This window comes from Camelina sativa, chromosome 7 (genome assembly GCF_000633955.1).
Source record: "Camelina sativa cultivar DH55 chromosome 7, Cs, whole genome shotgun sequence".
Taxonomy (NCBI): Eukaryota; Viridiplantae; Streptophyta; class Magnoliopsida; order Brassicales; family Brassicaceae; genus Camelina; species Camelina sativa.
In genome coordinates, this window is record NC_025691.1 from 31,614,050 (window position 1) to 31,639,046 (window position 24,997).

Here is a 24,997-nt window from a genome sequence, read left to right on the forward strand (position 1 = left end):
GATCTTATTCAAGATCAATTGGGCTGATCTTATGGGTACTATTCAATTAATTTCAATTTTAAAAGACCCAAGATCACCCTAACTGATCCACCGATAAATATGGCCTTATAGAATCTCATTCATTTTCTTGTATTTCAAATATAAAAACTTTAAAAACTAATTAAATCTCCTAAAAACTCAATCAAATCTTTCAAAATTCTAAAATATTAAAATCCTACAAAATCCTACCAAATCCAAGTTCAATACCCCCCTCTTATTGTTTACACTCTTAAAATATTAAGATACTCTCACAAGAATATTCTATCAACCATTAGGATGACTAATCATGACTAACACCAATAATATTTCGTCTATTCAAAATCAAATAGACCGGTTCACAGGTCTCGTGTCGTCCACGATGAACAAAGCTGCCATTGTTGGATAAGCTTGAATTAGCTTGAGGCTAAAGTCAAGTATATTTAGGAGAAAAGCTAGATATACATATTTGTGTTTTAGGAAATTTTAATAAGTTAGTTTTCCAATTTGGATTTGGAAATTAGCAAAGAGTGCTTCTCTATATAAAGTGTTGCGGGGTGATGCATCACATATAGTTTTTGATAGACTGTGTTTGAGAGTTTGAGAGAAAGTTTTCTTAAAGGTTTTGAGTGAGTTTCCTGTGAGATTAATAAAGAGAGTTATTCTTTATTTTGAGTTCTTAAACAATCTTTCATAAACTAGAGCCATTCACGCAGCCAACCCTTCTAGCAAATTATATACGATAAAGACAGAATTGACAGCATTCTAGACTTTGTACCGGCTGCTTCAGTGCACACTCCTAATATTACAAGACAAAACTGCTAGAGTTGTCTGCAAAATTCCATCAACGGAACTGGAGGAAGACTGATTTGGCCGAGTTGTATTGCTGAGTACGACTTTTACCCATTTTACAACGAAACTCCATCACAACCAGAGTACATAAAGAATGTGACAATAAGCTTAGATGATAATCAATTTGGAATAATGAACTTTAATTAATTGTTTCAAACATAATGATGTTTGTGTGAAAATCACATATATAGATAAAAGTAAGGTTTCACTCTCTCCTTATTGGTCAATTTGAGGGCCTGACTGGTTCAAACGCTGCGGTTGCGGTTGCGGTTGCGGAAGATTGCGAAAACGGGCGATTGCGGTTTCAAGCGTTATTAAGCGTTTTGAACGACTAGTTTAGCGGTTTAAAATTGGTGCGTTTGCGGGAGGTTTACGACTGGTTGACTAGCGGATGCAATAGCGGTTAGAACATAATAAATGTGATATCTAATATATAAATGTTTAAAAACACCAAAATTTTTATTAAACTTGATTTATAATTAAAATTTATAAAAATAATAATTATTCAAAAAAAAATCATAGTGAAATACTTATTCCTTTATTCATTTGGATTTTCACCAAAAATTTAATCAAGTAATTTGATAAATGACAAAACATATGCTTAGATCGTAGATCTTTTCTCTTTTCTCTTAGATTGTGGGTCAGTAGTTGCATCGGTAGGAATGGTCAAGTGATAGTTGAGAAGGGTCACTGGTGATTTGTTTTAATATTTTTCATAAATAATCTTATTTTTTTAAATTTCTGATGAAATATTATATTTATTTAGACTTTTTGAACTTATGTGCGATGTGTCATTAAATTTACATCAAGTTTTCCGGGTTATTGTTAATTGGAATATTATTTTCTTCTAATTGTTTATTTTATAATCTTTGCAGTCGTATCCGTACTTCATTATCTCCCATCATTAATGAGTAAAATGGTTCAATAGAAAATATAACAAAAAAAAAAATCATTATCATTGATTTCTTTAAGTTTTTTTACAAAAAAAAAAAAAAAAAAAAAAAAAAAAAAAAATTCCAACCGCAATCGCCCGAACTGCAAACGCTTGCGGGAAGCAGCTTTTGGAATTCAGTGGTTTGAAGCGGTTGGAAGCGATTATGAGCGATTGGAAGCGGTTTGTATGATTGGTTCCAATCGCTAGCAACCGCTACCACCCGCAAACGCAGCGTTTGCGGGAGGTAGCGGGAGAACCAGTCAACACCTGAACTTTAATGTTTTAAAATATAATATTTATTTTTAATTAAACTTAAAATTCAACACATTTAATCATATATATAAATTCATACTTTAAATTCACTATTTACTACTAAATTGTAACTGAAGTTATATAAATTGTGAATTGACTATTGGTTTTCTCCATTCATTTTCAATTAAACACACCATCAATTATAATTGTAACTCCTCTAATTAAATTATTTTAAAAATATAATTTCTATCACTACAAATCCTATAAATAGCCATTCCCATATCATTCTCCACCATATCTCAAATTCTAAATATTTTTTTTGTTTGTTTATGTTTTTGCATGGGTTGAAAACTCAGTGTAAGTGTTTAATTATATATTTTGTTGGATATATCTTATATTGTGTTTTTTATTTTATTTCTTTGTTTTATGTATTACTCCATTTCTTCTTTGTTTTCTTATTATTATTTTTAATTGTACATTACATATGGTAACAAAAAATTTACATTACATATGTATAATAAAAATTTGATGGCTATACAAAAATAATTATCATGCAGATTCAAAATATATGAATTTTGATCATTGCAAAATAAGATAATCAAGCTAAAGAAATCATCTTTATTCTTTATCTAGATGTTTGATTATTAATCTAGATGTTTGATTATTTCTTACATATTTATTTTATTGTAAAAGTATGCAATGTTTTAATGAAATAAACTATTGTAATACAATTATTAAATTAATTTTCTTTAATTCTCTCTTACCACCAAAAAAATTGTAATACATGTTTTTAGTATACTCATCATTATATTTAGTTCTTGTGATCCAACATATAATTATATAAAGCTTTTGATTGCAATTCATATGATTTTATAGGGAATATATTTAATTTGTTACATACAACATAATTTGGATTTTAATTATTTAACTCTTTAGTTTATATCATAGTAAATATTCAATTTAACATATATATAAAAGTAAAGTTTCCCTCTCTCCTTAATGGTCAATTTGCTCTTTAATGTTTTAAACATAATATTTCTTTTTAATTAAACTTAAAATTCAACACATTTAATCATATACATAAATTCATAATTTAAATCACTATTTACTACTAAATTGTAACTGAAAATACATAAATTGTGAATTGACTATTGTTTTCCTACATTCATTTTCAATTAAACACACTATCAATTATATTTGTAACTCCTCTAATTATATTATTTTAGAAATATAACTTCTACCACTTCAAATCCTATAAATAATCATTCCCACATCCTCCTCCACCATATCTCAAATTCTAAATATTTTCTTTGTTTTGTTTATGTTTTTGCATGGGTTCAAAACTCATTGTAAATGTTTAGTTATATATTTTGTTGGATATATCTTATATTGTGTTTTCAATTTTATTTCTTTGTTTTATGTATTGCTTCATTCCTTCTTTGTTTTCATATTATTTTTAATTTTAAATTACATATGTATAATAAAAATTTGATGGCTATACAAAAAACCTTATCATGCAGATTCAACAAATATGAATTTTGATCATTGTAAAATAAGATAACCAAGCTAAAGAAATCATATTTTTTCTTTATCTAGATGTTTGATTATTTCTTACATATTTATTTTATTTGTAAAAGTATGCAATGTTTTAAGGAAATAAACTATTCTAATACAATTATTAAATTAATTTTCCTTAATTCTCTCTTACCTCCAAAATTTTTAAATACATTTTTAGTATACTCACCATTATTTAGTTCTTGTGATCCAACATATAATTATATAAAGATTATTATTATGTTTATTTAATTCAAGTTTTGTAATCTAATGATTTTTCTATATAAAAGAAGATTTGATATTCCATTTCCAATCCAGTTGTACTACAAAGAGAAAATAATTAGAATTAAACCTAGAAATATAATTTAAATTAAATAGAATATAAAAGAAATTAAAGATAAAATTAATCTATGGAATTTTTATTGGGAATTTTTGACTGCACGTCATATGATTTTATTGGGAATGTATTTAATTCATATAAACAACTTAAACTGAATTTGGATTTCAATAAATTTAACTCTTTAGTTTATGTATTAGTTTATATGAACAACTTAAACTGAATTTTTGAATATCATAGTAAATATTCATTTTTATTATGTACAATACACAGTATTTGTTTTAGCTTGAATGGTCAAAATACCAAATAAAACTAGGGGCATTTGCACAAATACCCTTTTCACTATACTTTTTTGTAAAAATACCCTTTTTCGTTGTCCATTTTCAATAGTACTCTTTTTAATATACAACATAACTAAATTTTAACCCAAAACTTCAAATACTAAACTCTACCCCCTTAAAACTATATCCTAAATATAAAATAGAGAATCCAAATCTAAAAAAAAAAATTCAGAAATTAATTTAACACATTATAGTTGTTTGAAAGAGGGCAAAAATGAAAATGACAAAAAGTGGTATCTTTGAGAAGATGTATCAACAAAATGGTATTTATAACATTTTTTCATAAATGGGCCTATTATGCAAGCTGAACAATAAAAAATAAAATATTCGAGAAATATGCATGTATAATTATACTGAAATACGTTATATAATTTGATATTGTAATGAAAATTATTTGATATTTCAAACCTCTTTTCTAATACCACTTTTGAAAAATACGCCTTTAAAAATTTTATATTAAAAATGCCACTAAAAACTGAAATATGTGTAATCTTAGAAAAATATACATAAACTACCTATATATATAATGTGTATTTTATATATACTTTGTAAATACCTTTTAATAACCTTTCAAAACCTTATCAATATTTGAATGAGTCTCTAAGTAGTAGGTAATATCTAGAAATATCTTAAAAATCTTATACAACTTTCTAATTTTGCATGTTTAAAAATGGATATTTTTGAAAATAGATAGGTGAAAAGGACATATTTTTAAAAATATTTGCATACTTTATAGTTATTAAATTAATTAAAATTAAATAACATAATTAATATAGCAATCCGCGCATATGCACGGACTGTTACCTAGTTGTTCACAAAACAAAAGTTCGGGCACAAAATATGTATCAAAAATATTAGTATAAATAAATAAATAACAGAAATTGACTTAAACATCCTTCAAGTGGCGTTTCATTAATTGTTTGAATTAATGTTTTCTTGTCTCTTTTTCCTTCCAAATACCGTGGCCCGTGGGCACATTAGACTAGTTTTCATATCTGGAGGCAAATGTACTAAAAGATATGAAAAGATACCAAAGCGATAATAATTGTGAAGCAGCTATAAAGTCCTCGTATTAGCATTTTTATTTCTTCCTCGTCTTCGTCTTCTTCGTCTTCGATAGTGTTGATTTAAACTTTTCCATTCAGTGGACGAAATTTTCCTATTTCTGACGACTTTCTTGTAGCATTTTTTTTGTTATTTTATCCCAATGTTTTTGGCTTTTTGTTCACCCCTTTTATTCACCTCTTTATAAAATAAAAAAAAATAAAATATGAATACATTATTATAAAATTAAAAAATTAAACTGTTTTTTATAAAACAAACCAATATATAATTTTATTATAATTGTAAAATCTAAACCCTAACCATCTTATTTATAAACTCAAACCGACATATAATTTCGTTGTAATTGTAAAATCTAAATCCTAACCACCTAAAAATATGAGCATCTCTACTCGTTCTCAATTGTCAATTGGTAATAATCACCTTAAATGTTTGTTACAAAAACCTCAACTAAATTAAACGTTCACTTAACCTTTATATATACAATTGTGAACACATCACTAAACCTTATTAAATCATTAAATCAACCTCTAATTGACCAAAGTTAACCAGATTGAAACAGGTGAACCATATATCCTGTGATAATAATTGTGAAGCAGCTATTGAGTGTCTCTTGGTTACAGAAAAAAATACCAAAGTGATAATAATTGTGAAGCACCTATTGAGTCATCGTACTAGCATTTTTATTTCGTCTTCGTCTTCGTCTTTAATAATGTTGATCTAAACTTTTCTAATCGAAGGACGAATTTTCCTATTTGTCACCATTTTTTCTTGTACCTTTCTTTTTGTTCCCAATGTTTTTGGCTTTTCTCATTGCAAATCTTTTTTTTTTTTTTTTTTGCTCCAATTGTTGCATCAATCTTTTGTTCTAGTACCAGCTATATAACTCCGATACACGGGAGACATAAAAGAATGAGAGATTGGAGATGTAATAGAATCAAATCTTGATATTCATAAAAAAAAACTCAAAAATTAAACGTTCACTTAACCTCCTTATATATAAATTTGGAACACATCACCAAACCAACATTAAACCAATATCTAATTAACCAATGCTAACCAGGTTGAAACAGGTAAACCATATATCCTAATACTAGCTTTGTTTATTAACATTAATACTCAACAGAAATAGTCAACCCAATAGACATTGATTAAGACACAAGAACCGATGGGGTCATGGACAACTTGCAAAGAGGAAATTTACTTTACACAGATCCTGATGTACGTAAATCTTTTTTATAATAAAACAAAAGTACACGATATTGTTTTGTAGATTATATAATTTTAATAAGTTAGTTACAAATAAATTATAAATTAATTGATAAATTAATTGATTACAAGTTAAATAGTAGGTGTAACTTTAATTTATTTCCAAAAATCTTAAAGAGAATATTCTAAAAAATCATTTGATATCATCTAACTTACTATATTAATTTTTTTTATTAAATTATTCATCCATATTAAAATCTTTTGATACCTAACTTAATATATTAATTTGTTAATTATCATTATATTTCATCTCTCATTTTTATATATGAGTCTATTTTGTGAAACAAATAAATTATTATATTATTTATTATAATTAAAAATAGTTTTATTTTTGGATATACCATACGTTGAATTTTTAAAAACAAATATAAATGGTTCAATCTATAAAATATTCAAGATTTAGTAATATTATTCTTTAAAAATAATATCTATTGAATTAAAAATTTTACTGAGTAACGGGTCAAAATTTGAATATTTAAATTCAATTTCATATTTTTTGTTGAATTTTATAATTTTATATAATATAATAAATTTTAAATAATTTATTTTGAAATTTTTTTAAAATATTGAAACTTGATATAAAAGTTAGAAACTATAAACATTCTAAATTAATTTGTTATAGCAATGTCAATAATATGTCACTATAATATGAAAGAATTTCAAGAAATCAAGTATATTAAAACAAAAAGTATAACAATATATTAAATTAATCATAATGTAATAACTCGCTTTTTAAAAACCAAATTTACAAAATTATGTCTTATAATGACATTCAAGTCATGATGTAAAATATACATGATTGAAATAACTTCACATACATAAACTAATACAACATATTAAAATTTTGTTTTAAAATAGAAAATATACAAAATTTTGTATAAAATAAAATTTAACCAGTGTTATAGCACGGATACTTATAACAAAAAAAAAAACAATCACATAAATTTTATTTTCTATAAAAATTACAATAGAAATAAAATGAATTTCAACCCGTACAGTCTTAATCTAGTATAAATGTATTATGATACACACTTGTTTGTTATCCCAACAAAAACCATATCTGTATGATCTTGAAAATGAAACTGAAGAATCTCTTGCCAGTCTTCTGGAATTTCCTTTTTTGCTTTCCTGTTGTGTCTGCACAACCTGTTTTGTCTGCAAAACTATGCGGGAAAACTGGTTTCTTCAAACCCAACCAGCAGTATGACAAAAACCGTGGTCTTATCCTCTCTTCTCTTGCTTCTAATGTCTCAGCTCGAGGCGGCTTCTACAACACTTCGGTTGGACAAGGATCCGATAGGGTGTATGCTATGGGGATGTGCATCCAAGGAGCTGAACCAGAGGTTTGCTCAAACTGTATCGAGCTTGCTTCAAATGAGGTAATTGAGAAATGCCCCAACCAGACAGAAGGCCTAGTCTGGCCTGAAAATGGGATTCTTTGTATGGTACGTTACTCCAACCGTTCGTTTTTTAGATCATTTGAGATACAACCACAGTATCTACAGTACAACAGAGATGATATTAGATCGTCCAATATTACAATGTATAATGGATTATGGGAGAACATAACAAGTCGTATGATAGCTGGAGCTACTTCATCGTCATCTGAACGCAAGTACTACGCAGCTGAATCAGTTCCTTTGACGTCTGTTCAGAATATATACGTATTAATGCAATGCACCCCGGTCATATCTTTACGGGATTGCAACATATGTTTAAGTCAAAATGTCAGAGACTATCAATCATGTTGCCATGGAAAACAAGGTGTCTTTGTTTTTCGCCCCAGCTGCGTTTTCAGGTTTGAACTTTATGCGTTTTCTCAGGCTTTTAATCTTAGTTTGCCCCCTCCACCTACGGTAAACCAGAGGAAAAACACAACAAAAAGAGGTAAGTTGTCTACAATTGTCCCCCTGATTTAAAGAAGATTTGAAACCATCTAAAAACATAAGATTATGTTTCTTTGTGTCAACCATCGCCTGCTATTCGGGCTTGTGCAGGTGGAGAGTCAATCTCAGCAGGACTCATCGTGGCAATTGTTGTTCCCATCGTCATTATCTTATCTGTACTAGGTCTAGCATATTTTATCTGCAGGAGGAGAAAGTCAAACCAAGGTGAGTTGTTTTGTGTTTAAACTTTTAACAGCCCTTTCCATCTGTACTACTGCGGTCTCACTTGTGAAACTAACTGAAAATAGATTTTGGAAATCTTAGTCAGTTTCTGCCTCTGCAAATATTTTACTAGACGCACATTGTTTTGGATGTAAGGAAAAAAAAGAAAAAGTGATAACTACTGCACGCCCCTTTTTCTTTTTGTAATAACTACCATTATAACTTTGCACGTTCTTTATGTAGGATCCAATCTTGACATCACAGATGCAAACTCACTGCAATTTGATTTCAAGACGATTGAAGCTGCAACAGATCAATTTTCAGAGAGAAACATAGTCGGTCAAGGTGGATTTGGAGAAGTTTTCAAGGTATTTTGATTTGACCGCCTGATATGTGATTTTGGAAGGAAATTTTCAGAAGGATATCCACATGTGAGGTGATGTTTTCATTCATATTTATATATGCAGGCTGTTCTTAATGGGACAGAAGTTGCTATTAAGAGACTGTCAAAAGCCTCAGGGCAAGGTGCAAGAGAGTTCAAGAATGAGGCTGTTCTGGTGGCAAAGCTTCAGCATAGAAATCTAGTTAGGCTTCTTGGATTTTGTGTGGAAGGAGAAGAAAAAATTCTTGTTTATGAATTTGTGGCGAACAAAAGCCTTGATTACTTCCTGTTTGGTTAGTCAAATTTAATAGACATGCTTTAAAAATTCGAACTGGCAGAAGGTATAGCTAATTTTGTATTTGTGTGGTATGGGCAGACCCTTCAAAACATGGACAGTTGGATTGGACAACACGATACGACATCATCGAGGGAATAGGTCGAGGACTTCTTTATCTTCATCAAGACTCACGACTGACAATCATACACCGTGACCTTAAAGCAAGTAACATTCTCTTAGATTCTTATATGAACCCAAAGATTGCAGATTTTGGAATGGCAAGGATTATGGGAATGGACCAAACTCAATGTGATACTAGCAGGATTGCTGGAACCTTGTAAATACGATTTCCCTTGATAGCCCTTTTTTATTAATCTATTTTGTTGCCTGTAATCTTAAGTTCTCTCTCTGTTTTTATTGTCCCAGTGGTTACATGGCTCCAGAGTATGCGATGCATGGTCATTTCTCGATAAAATCAGATGTCTATAGCTTTGGAGTCATAATTCTTGAAATTATAAGCGGAAAGAAAAATAACTGTTTTTGTGAGAAGGAAGGTTATGCTATCAGCTTGATCGCACATGTGAGTACCAAACCAACCAAATTCCAGAATTGTGAACTTATTCAAACTGTGATCAGACTTGTGAGTACTTATTCATTGACTGGTTATTACATCAGGCCTGGGAACTCTGGACAAATGGGTCACCATTAGAAATCGTCGGTCCAGCTATTGAGGAGAGCTATCAGCATAACAAAGTTATTAAATGCATCCATATTGCGCTGCTATGTCTTCAGAAAGATCATGCAGATCGCCCGGAAATGAGTACAGTCATATTGATGCTCACCAGTAACATAATCACTTTACCAGCCCCTCGAGAGCCTGGATTTTTTTTCAGAAGTGGAAACAATCCAGACAGTTCTTTCCTTTGGTCAGTCGATGATGCTTCGTTCACTCATTTAGAACCTCGTTGAAGAACCAACATATCCATCTTTTATATATCCAATTCCAAGTCGGAGGCAAATATGACTTTCGTACTTTGTAGTATCATGTTGATTCTGTTTCTGCCGTCTTCATAATTACTTTCTTTATAACGAACATATCATATTCTGTGTTCACTTTACAAAATTTGGTTTGTACTATTTTTACCTATAAATTCAGTTTGTCAACTAGGTATCTCCACCCTTGCTTTGCCCCATTGAAAAGTGAAAACTTGAAATGACTAACATTTTTTTTTTTTGACAACAACAACAGAGGAACAAGATTGGCTCATTGAAATGACTAACAATTATAATTCACATTTTAAGTGAAAACTTTATTACAATCATTTAACTTTATCGTATGAAATTCAGAAATAATGCTTAACATGAATCAACCAAATTAATCAAATAATATTTTTGTTTTAAATACAAAAATCGATTCAGTGACAAAAAGATAACAATGTTAACAACGATTAATATATATAAAGATTTTCACATAAAACAAATTTTAATCATTTTTGTCGATATTTACAAAAATTAATAAGAGAAGCAGGGTGTGAGCGTCTACAACTAACTTAAATTGACTAAAAAGATAGATCTAAACTAATAGATGTGAACACTGAAAGCTAGAGGTACGACGAACTGACAAAATTATTTGGAAGAAAACCTTGCAGTTTTTTAGATCATTAACAAATAAATAAAAATCTTAGCAATTACCTAGATTAAAACCTGGAATAGATGATCAATGCGGATATAAGATAGAAAACTACACCAAACAAAGGTTGAATAAATGAGTTAATAAATAAAACAGTTCATTAATATCTCCAAGCTTCAGAGCACATTCAACCTTGCTCGAAATATTGTCAAGCGACTACCTTTTGTAGACCTTCTCAAACCGGTGAGAAGTGCAGCTATGACCCCTTTACTAACGCAAACTAGGCTCATGACATTGGCTATTTCCTCATCCATTGATTTGTTCATGGAAGAGCCTGACTACAATCTTGACCTCACATGTACCAAGTTTCTTCAAGAATTTGGCTCAAACCTCTCAATAACCCATTGCCGATTAATCCTATCTTTACTTTGTACTCGTGTTGTTTTGGCATTGAGGAATGCCTTTTTATCTTGTAACTTAAGCAATGCTTGTTTGAACCTTAACTCCTTTACGTAATGAAATACAAGTGTTTTGACCAAAAAAGATAAAAAAAAAATAAAACAGTTCAGATTTTAACGAAGGTGAGTGAATCAACTTCAATTAAAAATTAAAATAAAACAATACTTATATTTTTTTAAACTCGGAAGTGTGACACAATACTCAGAGAAAAAAAAATCAATTTTCATAAAAAACTATATATATATATATATAGGTGTGAAAAAAAAAGTGCGAAACAAAAAGTTGGAAAAACTAACAATTGCGAACATTGAAAGTTGAAGATACAACTAATAAATACAATTGTTGGATCAAAACATTACAACTTTTGAGATCATTAACAAATATAAATCTTTAGATGAGATATAAAAACAATCTCATCTATTAGATTTAAATTGATCCTAAAAATGGGTTTGCTATTATATATAGATGACATTTTTTTTGAACTACCAAGAACTTCTACGTCTAGGCCCATACATCCTGGGGAAAGGGACCAAAGCATTTATATAATTATATGATTCTCTTCAAAGCGTCACTCAAATCGGCGACCATAGGATGATGTGATCATCTCTATCTGAAACGTTAAAATTCAAAAAGGGTTATAGAATATTTCAACTCTTTCTCCACACAATTCAAATTCTCTTATTGACTTATCATGGCTTTTAGAGGATTAGGTCACTCTTACATATGTATTTTGGTTACAATAACATACAAAAACAATTACAACTACAGCTAAATACCACCAGCTGAGTTACGCATGAAGGTAAACATTTCGTTTTGAACGATTTGGTTACAATACCATACAAAAACAATTACAACTAAATACCACCAGCTGATTTACGCATGAAGGTAAAAATTTCGTTTTCAACGAGGATATAAATTGGTGATGGATTGTTTTGAATCAAGTGGGTCTTTTGTGGGTCTACTCTGAAAGAAAAGCCCTGGTTCCTTAGGCACCGGTAATGTCACAATGTCACTAGTGAGCATCAGAACGATGGCTGATAAGGTTGGACGGTCTACAAGATCTTCTTGAACACATAAAAGACCAATATGGATGCATCGAACCACTTCATCTCTTTGGCAATTATGTAGAATAACCGGATCCACAAGGTCTAACGATGTCCCATTCCTCCAAAGCCTCCAAGCCTAGAATATCAATTATTCAATACTTTTTTTTGGTAAGAGAGATCATATGAAACTTGACTGCCTCTAAACTTACATATGAGAGCAAGTCATGTGCGCCATCTATCTGGTAGAAGCTACTATTCTTCTTGCCACTTATTATCTCAAGTACTGTCACTCCAAAGCTATAGACATCTGATTTTATTGAGTACTGACCTTGCATCGCATACTCAGGAGCCATGTACCCACTGAAATACAACAACAAAAAAAAACTCTTTTTAAGTATTTTGGAAAAAAATGTCCACCAAACATCAGAAGTTAAGGGGAAGACTTACTAGGTTCCAACTATCCTGTTTGTGTTCTCTGCAGACTGGTCCATTCCAAATATCCTTGCCATTCCAAAATCAGAGATTTTCGGATTCATATCTGCATCTAGGAGAATGTTACTGGCTTTGAGATCACGGTGTATAATTGTGAGGTGTGAGTCTTGATGAAGATATAGAATCCCTCTAGCAATCCCTCCAATAATCTTGTAACGCCGAGTCCAGTCTAGCTCACCTTGCTTTGAAGGATCTGTGCACGTTCATATATTACCATTACCGCAACCCCAAGTTTCAAGAAATGGCTAAAACAACAACTGGAACAAAAAATGGAACGCAACTGACCAAATAGGAATTTATCAAGGCTTTTGTTGGGAACAAACTCGTAGACCAGTATCCTTTCTTCTCCTTCTAAACAAAACCCGAGAAGCCTAACCAGATTTCTGTGTTGAAGCTTTGCAACAACTACAACTTCGTTCTTGAACTCTTCTTGACCTTGTCTTGATGTTTTCGAAAGTCTCTTCACTGCGACTACAGTCCCATTTGAAAATGTACCCTACCATTTTCATCAGCATCATCCTTGTAAATGCGCTGGCTTATGAAAAAATACACACAACCTCATGTGCTAACTAAAGAAGTAGTAGTAATAGTACCTTGTAAACCTCGCCAAATCCACCTCGACCAATCCTGTTCCTCGCTGAAAAATCACTAGTTGCATATTGAATTGTTCTGTAATCGAGTTGCAACGAGTCTGCCGTTGCTCCCTCATCTCCTTGTGCACCACGAAAAAGTCTTAGTAAGAATATCAGACCCATTATAGATCGTTCATCATATAAATATTTACCATCAAATGCAGGTGCGGTATCATAAGCCTTCTTTGCAAAGAAACGATAGCCAGCTATGGAAAGCAGAAGAACCACTATAATAGACACAACAATCGGTAAGACTAATAAGTCTGATTTCGCACCTTTCCCTGTGTTTCAAAGATCATTGGCTTAAGATCAGATAATGGCAGACTGACCTTATCCATAAAAAGGACAAAACTTATCCATTTATTAGAATTGCTAAATTCGAGAAATCAGTGGCAGGTATTAAAAAAAAATATGTATATATATAGGAAGAAGAGAGAGCTCTAACCAGGTCGTGGAGGAGCTAACACCGGAGGTGGTGGGGCTATAACGGTCGTTTCGTTGTAGAATGGGCTAATCTCGAATCTCGAACTACAACTCGGAAGAATACTTCTTCCCCCAAGTTTGTTAGTGACTAATTGATTAATGGCTTTTTGCAGACAAGTATAGCAGTCTGCTGTTGTCAGATCGGGAGTGCACTGAACCAGTCCGTACAGAGTCTGAGATGCTGTGAAATTGGCTTTTCTCGCATCAAATTTTCTAGAACTTTCCGCGGCGTCCATGGCGGCTTGCTTCAAGGTGAGCAGCAACACCTCGTTGAATCGTTGGACTTGGTTAGATGGAACATCCTGGTTGCTACCGTAGGCCACAGCACCGAGACAGCAACCTAGTGTAACGGTCGAGAGAATATTCCGGTCAGAGAATCTAAGCATACACTCATCGTAATAGAGCACGCCTTCTCTCTGGTTTGGACACAGAGTTAAGGATTCGTTGACGGAAAATCTGACGCAGCTACGGCAAACTTCAGGCGATAAGTCTCCACGGCACAGGAAAAGTCCCGTGACCCTGTCGGGGTCTTTTCCAGCCGTGGCGTTTTGGAATCCGGTGGAGTATGAGGCGTTGCGAGAAGAGAGAGAGGACAAAAGGGCTCTTAGATTAGTAAAGTAAGTACTATTTCTTGTGAAATTTCTCTCATTCCGACAGTCATAAGCAACAAAAGTAGGATTTTGAGCGCAAACTGATGAGCTCGTGAGGAATGAAAAGAGGAAAAGGAATATGAATAAGGTGTAACAAGCCATCTATGTATGTTTCTTTCCTCGATTTGTGCTTCTCGTCAAGCTCCAACAAAACTAGAATGATTTAGCTAGCTTCTCTCTCGGACTGTTTTATAGTAGGTTGGTTTCAGAATTTAGATCGATGGTTTGCGACGACCGAGTAGTCTATTGAAGTCAATTCATGTATTAAAATTAGCTTTTAACTTTTTTATGGTTGGTGAAATAATAGGATTTTTTTTTTCTTTAAATATCTTTTCGATTGACAATGTCCCTTATTTATTCCTATTGTACACAATTTACTGGAGTCAAGTGAACTTAACTACTAACAACACATCCTTACATGATTCTTATATATATATATATATAGTAAAAATGATAATGTGATTTAGTTCAGTTTACTGTTATTCAATCATCCCACTAACCCGCTATTATACTATTCAGTTAAAATAATATATTACCAATCAAGTTATGTTACAAAAAATATTTTCTAAATACAATAAACACTTTGAGATTTAGGGGTGGACATTTAAACCAAATCAGACCGAACCAAACCAAATCGAATGCTACACTACAACCATTCAGTTATTTTCTTTTCAACCCAAACGTTAACCGAATTGAACCGATAACTCAATGTGTTTATTAAATTACTTTATTAATAATATTAATAAAATTGTAAATATGTGGACTTACTTCAATTTTAACTCATTTAATTTTTCTAATAAAATTAACTAAATATAAATATAGATTTAGTTATATTTAATATTAGGTATTTAATTTTAATATGTTGTGCTTTTCTCGCTTTTCTAATTTATTTAATTAATTCACTATTATTGGATGTTTTAAGTAAAACTACTCATATTAAAATATAAATACTTTTAAAAAGTTCAACCATTTCATTCCCCTTTCAATAATATATCGTTAGCTTTGTTAAAAATATAAATAATATATTTTTTTTATTAGGTGGCAAAATTTGATTGGTTAAAACAGTGTGAATAAAAGGATTCACTGGTGAACCCAAGTATTTTTCTACTTTTTATAAGTTTACAAACATTTTTAGATAAATATCATGTTTTAGTGGTATTTTTAATAAAGTTTTAGAGATAAAAAATATTCCATAATTGGTATTGGGGAATAAGTATTTTTGAAACCTTTCCACAATATGTTAGTATATAATAATGGAACAATTGCAAAAATGCCCATTTTTCTAACATTTTTATGTATAAAATGACTAAATTATCTTTCTTTTACTAACAACAAAGAATATCCAGACAACAAAATTAAAACCTTATAAATACATTGTAAAACTTTGTAAAATAGTTTAAATATTTTTTAAACCTTATAAATACCTTGTAATACTGTTTATATACCTTATAACCTTGTAAAACCTTATAAAGTCTTATAAATACCTTGTAAAACTTTATAAATAGTTTATAAAAACTTTATAACTACCTTTCAAAATCATTTTATAAGGTATTTATAAGGTTTAGATAAACTTTTACCATGTTTAATTTCTGTAAATTGCAGAAGCTCGTTTCCAGCCAAAAATTCCGGGGCCACATTTCTCGCCAAAAATTGCGGAGTTATGGGATTACATGCGGGAAAATTCACTTTTTCATTTGTTGACTTTAGTACTGCTCAAATAAAGGTAAATTGGTCATAAAAATACAAAAATTGCAAAATTTTAAATGGACAGAAATAAGCATTTTAAAAAATGTATCTCAAAAAGGTTTTTCCTAGCAATTTAGCAATAATAACCTGAAATAGATTTCAACGTTTTGACCAAAAAAAAAAGAAGATTTCAACGTTTTTAATTAATCTATAGAAATACAAACAACCTGAATTTTGGATTATGATATCTTCTAACACAGCCACATAATTTGTAACTATTATAAGTCTAAAAAAATCTTATTATAAGTGAGTTTTTGAGGGTTAAAATCTAAACATGTTCATAGTTGGTATACATCATAATATCTGCATATAATTACAGAAATTTTTACTAAATTTTCTAAAAAAGGTACGTATCACTTAACCAGTGTATCACATGGGTCATTATTTAGTTATGCATAATCAATACTTGACCATTTTAAGTTTTTATTTACTTTTTGTCAACTACAGTAGGTGCTGGCCCTTTTTGCACTGCATAAAAGTTTGGATTAATCAGAGAAAGTTACTCCAGTAGTTACAATCATGTGGCCAATCGATTCCCAAAGAAAAAAAAAAGTACGAAGAGATAAGAATTCTGAAGCAGGTAATGAGTCTTTGTCTTTTGTCCTCGTTCTCGTATTAGATAGTTTTGCTCTGCTTTTACCAATAAACTGTCGAACTTTCCATTTCGTCTTTATGTTACTTCTCGTATGAGATTCTGGCAGTCACATGATTCAGTAATATAATTGCAACCATTTTCATACGAGTTCCAGCTTTTTCTTAACAATGCTGGACTCAACATAGAGTGCACAAGAGTCAACCCACTAACATTGTATTGGGATATGAGAACTTAAAATCCACGTTGAGGTAACAAAACGAAGATATGAGAATAAGAAAAAAAAAATTTATTGAGATGTTATATATTTTAGGTAATATTATCTGAAATATACAAAACATTTTTATTACTATCATATTTCGGGTCTATTTTTTATATCGAGCATGTCCTCATTATATATTATAGGAAAAAACGTAATTACAAAGAATGTCATTGCCATGTTAGAAAAATCGCGTCGCCACGTCAGAAAAATCTCTTCGCCACGTCAGAAATGGATGACGTGTATTAAATAACTCAACCGTAAAGCACTACAGCGATAATGACGGCTGAGTTACGGTATGTTGCGGCTGATTTAAGGAAAATGGCTTGAGTTATGAGCAGACGACTAATTTACGAGTATAACTTAGCCTGTAATTACGGCTGACTTACCGAAATCTGTCTGAGAAAATGGCTGAGTTACGAGTATAGCTAAAGAAGTTGCACAATACCGTTCATTCTTGTATATTTCGCTTAAACTAACCTCTGCTACATATTTTACACAGTCAACCGTTTAGGCTTTAAGGTAAAATCCAAGCTTCTATATGTTGCGTTCTCTTTCATCTTGCTTTGGTAAATCATGTAAACCTAACCTAACCGGTTTGATGATACTTCCCTTGTGCTGTGGTGAAGAAGTTTGGGAGTCTCTAATGATACAAGATATAGATCGGTTACTTTGTGGTCGAACCGGTTCTTTTTTAAAATTGAAGTGAACTAGCCTCGACCAAATCTCCATTATGTGAACCAGTCATAAACAACCCGCTTTTAGATCCTTTGGATACGGTTTGCTCTAGGTTCAATTTATGTGAACCGTATTTATGTTTAAACCGGCTTGAAGATGGTAATTTCCATTTTAGGGAGCCATGCAATTTCCCAAATTAGAGAACTCAAAATCCTTAATTCGGTAAAATTCAATGTAGCGCAACTGAAGAAACCCCGCACGACGGCACGAGTGCTAAAAAATAAAGGAAACATGAAAATATCAAGTCTTGTTTTGGCGAGGCCATGACATCTAAAACTATGCTACAAGAATGGGAGGATGCAATTGTTGTTTTGACTAGATCCGCGGGAATTAGCTGGAAAAAACCTATAGATGATCGATCCCTCGGACTATGGACTATGGTTAGCTCTAAAATCTGTGGTTACGTAAGGCCGGTTTGCTCTTTTAAAACAAAACCACGCTTAATTATTGGGTATCTCACAGTTTTAGTACGTTTTTGGAAAGTAAATCAATTTTTAGTACATTCACTATTCAAAATTATAAAAATGGGTGTGAGTGTTAGTGTGAGTGTGAGTGTAAGAGAGTGAGAGAGAGTGAGCGAATGAGTGGGCGTGAGAGAGGGTGAGAGTGGGCGTGAGATAGGGTGTGAGAAAAGGAAGGTATGACCCATTTGTGTGAGATATAATTTTTGTATTTTTTTTTTTAAATACACACATATATGTTATTTAGATATTTGATAATATAGTTTTTTTTCAGATACAAAAATACTATATTTTTTTTATAATTTGATATGCATTTTGTTTTAGTTATTTCAAATATATTTTATACCAAAAATGGTATATGTAATAAAAAAAAATTCATATACAAAAAATCTATGTTTAATTTATATATAATTTGATATGCATTTTATTTTATTATTATTTTTTTTATATCACAACTGATTTATATGATTGTTCTCTACATATTTATTGCTGGATGGTTGTTAATCCGTACACTGGATTGTTTTGATCAGTAAACGTTTATGGCTGGATGGTTTTGATCTGTACATGTTTATAGCTGGATGGTTATTATACATGTTTTTTTGTTGGAATTGATCTATGTACGTGTTTATGGCCGGATGGTTTTGCTAGAATTGATATATCTAATAATCTAGTGTACGGATTAAAAACCATCTAGCAATAAATATGTACAAAACAATAATATATATCAGTTGTGTTATAAAAATATTTAAAATAATAATACAAAATGCATATCAAACTATAAAGAAAAAAATATAGATTTTTTTGTATCTGACAAAAATTTAGAAGAAAATATATCTTACCAAATATTTGTATCTCTCACAAGTGGTCCTACATCTAATTATCCTATTATGAATAGTGAACGTACTATATTTCTAAATAAGTTTTGGAAACATACCAAAATTACAATTATCACGAGAAATAAGTTTTGTAAAAATATTTAATATTATCAAATAAAATCATCAAACAAAAAATATATCAAAATATATAAAAAACATAGATTTTTTGTATTTGACAAATTACATCTGTACACTTAATAATGTGTATATACATCTGTACAGAACCATTACATATATCACTTTTGATATGAAAATATATCTGAAATTACTAAAACAAAATGCATGTCAAACTGTAAATAAAAAAATACAGTAAAACCTCTATAAATTAATAATGTTGGGACCAAGATATTTTATTAATTTATAGTGATATTAATTTATCTATAAATTAATAATTATTAATTTATAGTATAAATTAATAATTATTCATTTATAGGTATTTTTAATTGTTTAATTTTTAAAAAATTATGAATTGAGACCATTTTTGCAAAATAAGATTAGAATTTTGGATGTTGTAAATTTTATGGTATTGGAATTGAATTTGAAATAATTAAAAAATATTATTGACAATGAATTACAAATATTCTAGACAAATTCACTTATACACATGACATAAAGATTCAAATTTATGAATAAGAATATCAATTATCGTATTTTAATAGTCTATCAAACTATCAAAATGTAAATGATGCATATTTAGAAATTGAAAACTTTTAAAAAATTTAGCTGTTTTAGAAATGTTATAGAATATTTTATATCATTATAATTTGAAGATACAACATAATAATTGTTTTATAGATATGATGTTTAAGAGAAACATATTTTAATATATCAGTATATATAGATATGTAAATTTACATGATTATTAATTTATGATATTATTGGGACCATATTTTACATGAAGATTTCAAAAAAATTATTATCTTATTATCTAATCGAATTTTGTTATTTTTTACACCTGACTTGGGACTAGCAAAATTTATTAATTTGTAATGTTTATTAATTTATAAAGTATTAATTTATAGAAGTTTTACTGTATAGAATTTTATGTATCTGAAAATTTCAGAAGAAAACTAATTTATACTAGAATATATATCAAATTTAGATTAGGAGGTGTAATAGTAAAATGAAAAAAAAAAACAAAAAAAAAGTGAAGATATGTCGATGGAAAAAAGAAGGAGAAAAAAAAAAATGCTGCTGACCCCACGTTCCCCTTTACCTCTCACTCACCCACCTAATTTTCTCTCTCTCACGCCATTTTCTCTCACTTTATCTAACAAAGAGAAAGTCAAATGTACTACTTTTTACTTTTCTAAATAGGAATAGTAAACGTACTAAAAAACTAATTTTTTCTTGAAAACGTACTAAAATTACAAATACCTCCTAATTATTTATGTTTTAACCGGTCTGGAGAATTTATAAATAACCAAACCAACCTTAAGTAAACCGGAACTCGATTTCAGCTAAATCGCATCTTCTTCTTCTTTTTTTAAACAGCTCCTTTCATTGATTAATTTGGAGTGTAATCCTCATGGAGGATGTTTACAAGGAAATTCGGAACATAATCAAAAGAGATAAAAGAAGTATTGTTTTGAAAATCGCATCTTCTTCTTCATCACACAAACCCCTAAAATTCACCGAAACTCTCCATGAATGAAACAATTGAATTGAAGAAACTCAAAATATAGATTTGTCCCCAAATAGAAAGAACATCATAAATCCTCAAAACCCAGCAGCGTGCTCAAAAAGAAACATGCATGAATCCACGAAGTGAAAATCACATACAGACCATGTGTAAATCGAAGTGGCTCAATCGAGCCTTCTTCAGGAAGAAAGAGATGCAAGACAGACAGAATCTTCTTCTTCACCATTGTAACATTGACATACACAATTAGCTGCAAAAGGGTACCGTTTTGTTGTTTCTCTTTTGCAAAGTTTCAGATTTTTCCATAGTCATCTTATTTACCCTCCATTAACATATATTTTTTTTTTTGTTCAGCAGCAACCAATCCAAAGTTTTCTTTGGTACAAGGTGATATAAAAACTCTCTCATAAGATTGTTTCTGCCTTATATTAAGTCTTTTCAAAGCTCTTACAAATCCTTACTCAATTATTCTTTTTTCCTGTTTTATACTCTTCAGAATCCAGATACATCTCATAGTTTGTCATTACTGGGTATTAACATTGAAGAGAGATAACTTGTGGTTCCAAGTTTTCTCAATTTACAACTATGGAGAAGAAGAATAACCAAAGATATGACTCTCTGTCACTGTGTCACACTCAATAAGCTAAGATGGATTCTCTTTTTGCCATACTTTGACTTTTGTTCTAGTCACTCCATGTTCTTCTTTAACTTGGTTTCTTTTTCTTCTAGTTCCCATGTTCTTTATTCCAAACTGAGACAGCTTCCCTTAAATGCTGCAAGTGTCCCTCTGAGTTTGAGAGTTTTCGGTGAACAATGTATCATTAAGGACCGGAATCTGTCAACGAATATGAGGACCAAGATACCAAAATCGTCTCCTGCCTTTATTCTATCATCAGGTAATCACTTTTTTTTTTTTCTCTTCTCACTGAGTTGCCGTTATTAGACTTATCTGATGTTGTAACTGTGAATCGGGATTCGTCACTGGCTAAAATCAGAAACCACGCTTCTTCTATTGTTGTTTGTAGAGTGAGGGTGTTGTTCATTTTGGATTGTATTATTGCTTTTGATTTACATACTGATCTTTCAGACTACATTTGTAGTGTGTTGTGTTATTCAGTTGGATTATGTTTTTCATTTTCCCTTTGCATCCTTTTCAGACTACATTTTCACACAATCAATAGTTTATGACAATACTAGGGGTTGTTATCTAACTCTAAACTTGTTGAGTGTGATGATAAACTCAATCTTCTTTTCTCTTCAGGTCTTCCTTCCCTCTGTTGATGATTTATAGATTTATAGTCTTTTATCCGATGTGGTATATTTCATAGGTTTGAGTGCCCTTAGAATTAAGCCTATTCCCATATTCTTGTAATGTATGTGTTTGGTTTTAGACGTGTCAACTGATCTCTTTTTTTGTTAATTTTCTTTCATTGACCTTTGTTTTCTTTAAAACATGGTTGCATCTTAAGTGATTATAACATTCTAAACTGGGCGATTAGTCATCGACATTCGTAGCGTTGACCATTGTATTTCTTTTTAAAACATCTAGAGTGATTACAATAATCCAACTGGGTGAGATTAAATCATTGACTTGTGTTTGGAACCAGAGGAAGCATGGGAATTGTTTAGAAACAAGGTCGGATACAATACATTAAGTAGAGATCCTGTTATTGTCCAGCTGGCAAGAAAGGTCGCTGAAAAATGTCGAGGTCTGCCACTTGCGCTCTGTGTCATTGGTGAGACAATGGCATCTAAAACTACTGTACAAGAATGGGAGCATGCAATCGATGTTTTGAATACATCCGCTGGGGAGCTGTGAGAAGAATGTCATTAATGGCTAATAATATTGAAGAGATAACATGCAGTTCCAAGTGCTCTCGTCTTACCACTCTGTTCCTCCAAAGTAATTGGAAACTGAAGAATCTCTCAGGTGAATTCATCCGGTCTATGAAAGAGCTAGCTGTTTTGGATCTATCAGGTAATTTCAACATCAATGAACTTCCAGAGCAGATGTCGGGGCTGGTCTCGTTGCAGTTTCTTGACTTGTCACGTACAAGTATTAAGCAACTACCTGTTGGTTTCCAAGAGTTGAAAAAGCTAATGCACCTGGATTTGGCTTTTACAAATAGACTTTGTAGCATCAACGGGATATCAGAGTTGCCGATTTTAAGAGTTTTGAAACTACAAGATTCTAATGTTGTTCACGGATACGTAAGCGAAAAATATTATAGTGACGAAACTAGAGCTCGTGCAGAGGTTAGCTTAGTGAAGAAGCTGCAGCTCTTGGAGCACCTACAAGTTCTAACCATATCTTTATCTACAGATTTGGGTTTGGAGCAAATTTCATGCGATAAAAGGTTGGCAAACTGCATCAATGTTGTGCAAATGCATAAATTTCACCAGAAGCCGTTGAATATATCCTTGTTGGTGAATATGGAGAATCTTTGTGAGCTCAGAATGCGAAGTACTTATGTCTTGGAAATTGATTCATATATAAATTTCGGAGAAAGCAGAACAGACTTGTCTGATCTATACAATGCGACAAGTGAATGCTTCACCAACCTCTCCCTCGTGAATTTATTTGATTGCAAAGGCATTAAGGATCTGACTTGGCTATTGTTTGCTCCAAATCTTGTCGAGCTACACATTGTACATTTAGAAGAATTGGAAGAAGTTATAAACAAAGAGAAAGAAACCAATATTACAGGTCTTATTATTCCATTTCTGAAACTACAAAGCTTATCATTGAGCAGTTTGCCTAAGCTGGAGAGTGTCTACTGGTGTCCTCTACCCTTTCCATTTTTGAGGGAATTAGATGCAAGTTACTGTCCAAAGCTGAGAAAGCTTCCCTTAAATGCTTTAAGTGTCCTACGAGTTGAGGAATTGGTTATAAGTATGGATCCTCGAGAACAGAGAATTGACCTTGAGTGGGAGGACGAAGTTACAAAAAAACGTTTCTCGCCTTCATTCATTGCACTCAGTCAGGTAAACATTTCTCTTATCATCTTCTGCTTTGGGTTTTTTTTTTCATGTTTACTCTTGGTTACCACTTGGTATGATACACAAACTGGATAACATAATAGAATATGTTGTACGTGCCTCTCAGTTTAATGTGTTCTGCAAGTCAGCCTTACTAACATTGTTATATTTTGCTCTTTTCTTGTGGGTTTTAGGTCTAAGCATTCTTTTCTCTGGATCGGGGATATTCATTTCTCTTATTCTCTTCCGCTTGAGTTTGTTTCATGGTTGCTGCATGAGGTATGCACCCTTATTATACTTAGATGATCTATTTGCATCATGAGACCTAACACACATGTACAAATTGTATCACATAAAAGATTTTTCATGTGCCTCTCAATTTCAATGTGTTCTTCAAGTGTCACTAACTTTGTTTTATTTTTATTCTTCTCTACTGGCTTTAGATCTAAACATTCAATTCTTTGCTGTGGATTGGGATTCGTCGTCACTGTCTAAAATCAGAATCTACACGTGATTTTTTCCTTTTGCTTTATGTTTCTTTCTTCTTGTAGTGTGTTTGTGTTGTTCATTTGGATTGTCTCATTGCTATTTCTTTTGAAAGTGATTTCAAGAAACATAATTATTATCTCAGCCCCAAACCATTACCAATGGAGAAAATAATCGAGAGAGAGAGAGAGTCTTACGGAGATAAAATACCTGTAAGGACAACAAAGTATACTAGCTGTCGAAACGTTGAGTCATTATTTAGACGTGTTAACTAATCTCTTTCGTGGATTCTCCTAATTACTTACACACATAGTTTACTTATTAAACGAAATATCTACGTAAAAACTAACATATATGAGACAACAACAAAAATATCATGATTTTCTTAAAAAGTTAAAAGACATGAATATTAGAGAAAAAACCGTCCAAAAACTTGATAAGTAT

General features: G+C 31.2%; 3 protein-coding genes across 6 annotated transcripts; 2 read left to right on the forward strand and 1 right to left on the reverse strand.

Annotated features, from left to right (window-relative positions):
* Positions 7,650 to 10,560, forward strand: LOC104703712 (cysteine-rich receptor-like protein kinase 14). The gene is made up of 7 exons (XM_010419782.2): positions 7,650 to 8,503; positions 8,614 to 8,727; positions 8,968 to 9,092; positions 9,192 to 9,399; positions 9,483 to 9,720; positions 9,810 to 9,963; positions 10,059 to 10,560. The coding sequence occupies exons 1-7, from the start codon at positions 7,681 to 7,683 to the stop codon at positions 10,350 to 10,352; spliced, it is 1,956 nt and encodes a 651-aa protein (XP_010418084.1). The 5' UTR covers positions 7,650 to 7,680; the 3' UTR covers positions 10,353 to 10,560.
* On the reverse strand, positions 12,135 to 14,884 carry LOC104703713 (cysteine-rich receptor-like protein kinase 10). 2 transcript variants are annotated; one of them, XM_010419784.2, is made up of 7 exons: positions 14,088 to 14,884; positions 13,795 to 13,923; positions 13,604 to 13,719; positions 13,296 to 13,506; positions 12,966 to 13,203; positions 12,728 to 12,878; positions 12,135 to 12,654 (listed from the first exon to the last, which is right to left on the reverse strand). In XM_010419784.2, the coding sequence occupies exons 1-7, from the start codon at positions 14,875 to 14,877 to the stop codon at positions 12,373 to 12,375; spliced, it is 1,917 nt and encodes a 638-aa protein (XP_010418086.1). In that variant the 5' UTR covers positions 14,878 to 14,884; the 3' UTR covers positions 12,135 to 12,372. The 2 variants fall into 2 exon arrangements, with proteins under 2 accessions (XP_010418086.1, XP_010418085.1); XM_010419783.2 differs by having other exon boundaries at positions 13,604 to 13,722.
* Positions 20,970 to 24,726, forward strand: LOC104703714 (probable disease resistance protein At1g61190). 3 transcript variants are annotated; one of them, XR_754235.2, is made up of 6 exons: positions 20,970 to 21,348; positions 21,443 to 21,475; positions 21,585 to 21,984; positions 22,696 to 24,073; positions 24,262 to 24,346; positions 24,511 to 24,726. XR_754235.2 is itself a non-coding variant. In XM_010419785.2 (5 exons), exons 4-5 carry the CDS (start codon positions 22,859 to 22,861, stop codon positions 24,265 to 24,267), a joined length of 1,221 nt encoding a protein of 406 aa, XP_010418087.1. In that variant the 5' UTR covers positions 20,970 to 21,348; positions 21,443 to 21,475; positions 21,585 to 21,984; positions 22,696 to 22,858; the 3' UTR covers positions 24,268 to 24,499. The 3 variants fall into 3 exon arrangements, 1 of the variants encoding a protein (XP_010418087.1); XR_754236.2 differs by having other exon boundaries at positions 21,446 to 21,475; XM_010419785.2 differs by lacking the exon at positions 24,511 to 24,726 and having other exon boundaries at positions 24,262 to 24,499.

Excerpts from the sequence above, each read along its gene's own strand:
- LOC104703712 (XM_010419782.2), top strand. The coding sequence starts at position 7,681 with ATGATCTTGAAAATGAAACTGAAGAATCTCTTGCCAGTCTTCTGGAAT. Across the intron at positions 9,400-9,482 it reads CCTTGATTACTTCCTGTTTG|ACCCTTCAAAACATGGACAG; the intron begins GTTAGTCAAATT and ends TGGTATGGGCAG. Across the intron at positions 9,721-9,809 it reads AGCAGGATTGCTGGAACCTT|TGGTTACATGGCTCCAGAGT; the intron begins GTAAATACGATT and ends TTATTGTCCCAG.
- LOC104703713 (XM_010419783.2), bottom strand. The coding sequence starts at position 14,877 with ATGGCTTGTTACACCTTATTCATATTCCTTTTCCTCTTTTCATTCCTC. Across the intron at positions 13,723-13,794 it reads TACCGCACCTGCATTTGATG|GAGATGAGGGAGCAACGGCA; the intron begins GTAAATATTTAT and ends GTGGTGCACAAG. Across the intron at positions 12,879-12,965 it reads AACAGGATAGTTGGAACCTA|TGGGTACATGGCTCCTGAGT; the intron begins GTAAGTCTTCCC and ends GTTGTATTTCAG.
- LOC104703714 (XM_010419785.2), top strand. The coding sequence starts at position 22,859 with ATGGGAGCATGCAATCGATGTTTTGAATACATCCGCTGGGGAGCTGTG.